This window comes from Tigriopus californicus, chromosome 8 (assembly GCF_007210705.1).
Source record: "Tigriopus californicus strain San Diego chromosome 8, Tcal_SD_v2.1, whole genome shotgun sequence".
NCBI lineage: Eukaryota > Metazoa > Arthropoda > Copepoda > Harpacticoida > Harpacticidae > Tigriopus > Tigriopus californicus.
In genome coordinates this window covers 8,901,590-8,902,962 of record NC_081447.1, presented here as the reverse complement: position 1 = coordinate 8,902,962, position 1,373 = coordinate 8,901,590, and the positions used below count along the sequence as shown (strand labels likewise).

The 1,373-nt window shown below is 54.4% G+C and overlaps 1 protein-coding gene across 1 annotated transcript in view; it reads left to right on the top strand.

The window, feature by feature from the left end:
* Positions 1-396: 396 nt before the first annotated feature.
* LOC131884853 (uncharacterized) overlaps positions 397-1,373 on the top strand; it is a 4,959-nt gene continuing 3,982 nt past the window's right edge. Inside the window, exons 1-2 of the mRNA XM_059232747.1 lie at positions 397-932; positions 1,028-1,244. Coding sequence (XP_059088730.1) covers positions 397-932; positions 1,028-1,244 — 753 coding nt within the window. The remainder of the gene's footprint in view (positions 933-1,027; positions 1,245-1,373) is intronic.

Below are 1,373 nucleotides of genomic sequence, written 5' to 3'. Positions count from 1 at the left end.
TTTTTACCTAGTGCTTGGGTCAGGAGTTCCATGTCTCCGTTCACCACGGGAATTCAATAAGTCAGGACCTTTCACCCCTGGCTGGTGGACGGAACAGCGGCTAATGGTGCGCCTATGGATTGCACCGGGACCCTGAAGCTGAAGGCCTCCTTGGGCGAGGTGACCACAGTGATTGATGGCATTGTCTCGGCCGATCTCCATGATGAAATCCTGGTGTCCTGGCATGATCTACGAGAGCTCGGAGTCCTCCATAGTAATTTCCCACAACCAGTTGTGCCAGTTCCAGCCAAGGCAATCAGGCCAGGCAGGCGACAGCAAGCGAAAGTAGCGGCAAAAGGCAATAGGATTGTGACCAATCCACACAATTCTGATAGTTCTCAGTAGGAACATGTCCCGATGCCGATGAAGACGGCTCGAAGTTATGCATCTGTTGTGGCCGCCGGTGGTCACCCTGTCCCTGAGTGTATTCAAACAAACCGATCAGCTGAACGCACAGACAACAATAGTGGACGTGTTGACAGTGGTGTTGACAACTGCAGTCTCTTACTTGAAGCCGTGAAAATCAAGTTCGCCGACGTGTTGGGCACCACACTGGATGAGGCAGCGGGAGTGATGAAAGGTCCCAAGATACACATTCACCTGCGTCCGGACTTGAAGGTACGTCCACTCAGCGTGGCCATGGCACGCCCGGTGCCCAAACACTTCGAGGGGATGGCCACCAAGCTCATTAGTGAGTTAATAACATCCGGCGTGCTTGTGCCAGAAACGGGGCCCACAGAATGGTGTTCACCGGCACACTTTGTCCCCAAACCTGGGGGGCAGAAGCTGCGGTTGGTCACCGATTACCGGCGGCTCAATGAGGCTGTGATCCGCACGGTGCACCCGTTTCCGGCCGCTGCGGATCTCATCAAGCGGATTGATCCCACCTCCAGGTATTTGCCAAGATCGACGCCATACATGGTTATTTCCAGATACCTCTGAATGAAGAATCTTCCAAACTGACTACTTTTCTCTTACCTTCGGGCAGGTACCGCTACTTGGGGGCCCCGATGGGCCTCAATACCTCATCAGACGAATTCTGTTGCCGAACGGATAAGGCGGTCGAGGGGCTGCCCTGGCTGCTGAAGATTGTGGACGACATGCTGGTCCAAGCCCCCGATCTGAAGACTCTCTTTGTACGTCTGGAAGAGGTTCTCATGAGGTGTCGTCAGTCGGGCATTAAGATCTCCTTGAGCAAGCTAGAGGTGGGGAAAAAATAAAATTTGCCGGGTTTGTTGTGTCTGGGGAAGGGGTCCGGCCCAACCCAGAGAAATTGGCGGCTGTGGCGGAGTTCCCTGCCCCCAAGAACACCACCGAGCTCCGAGGATTTCTGG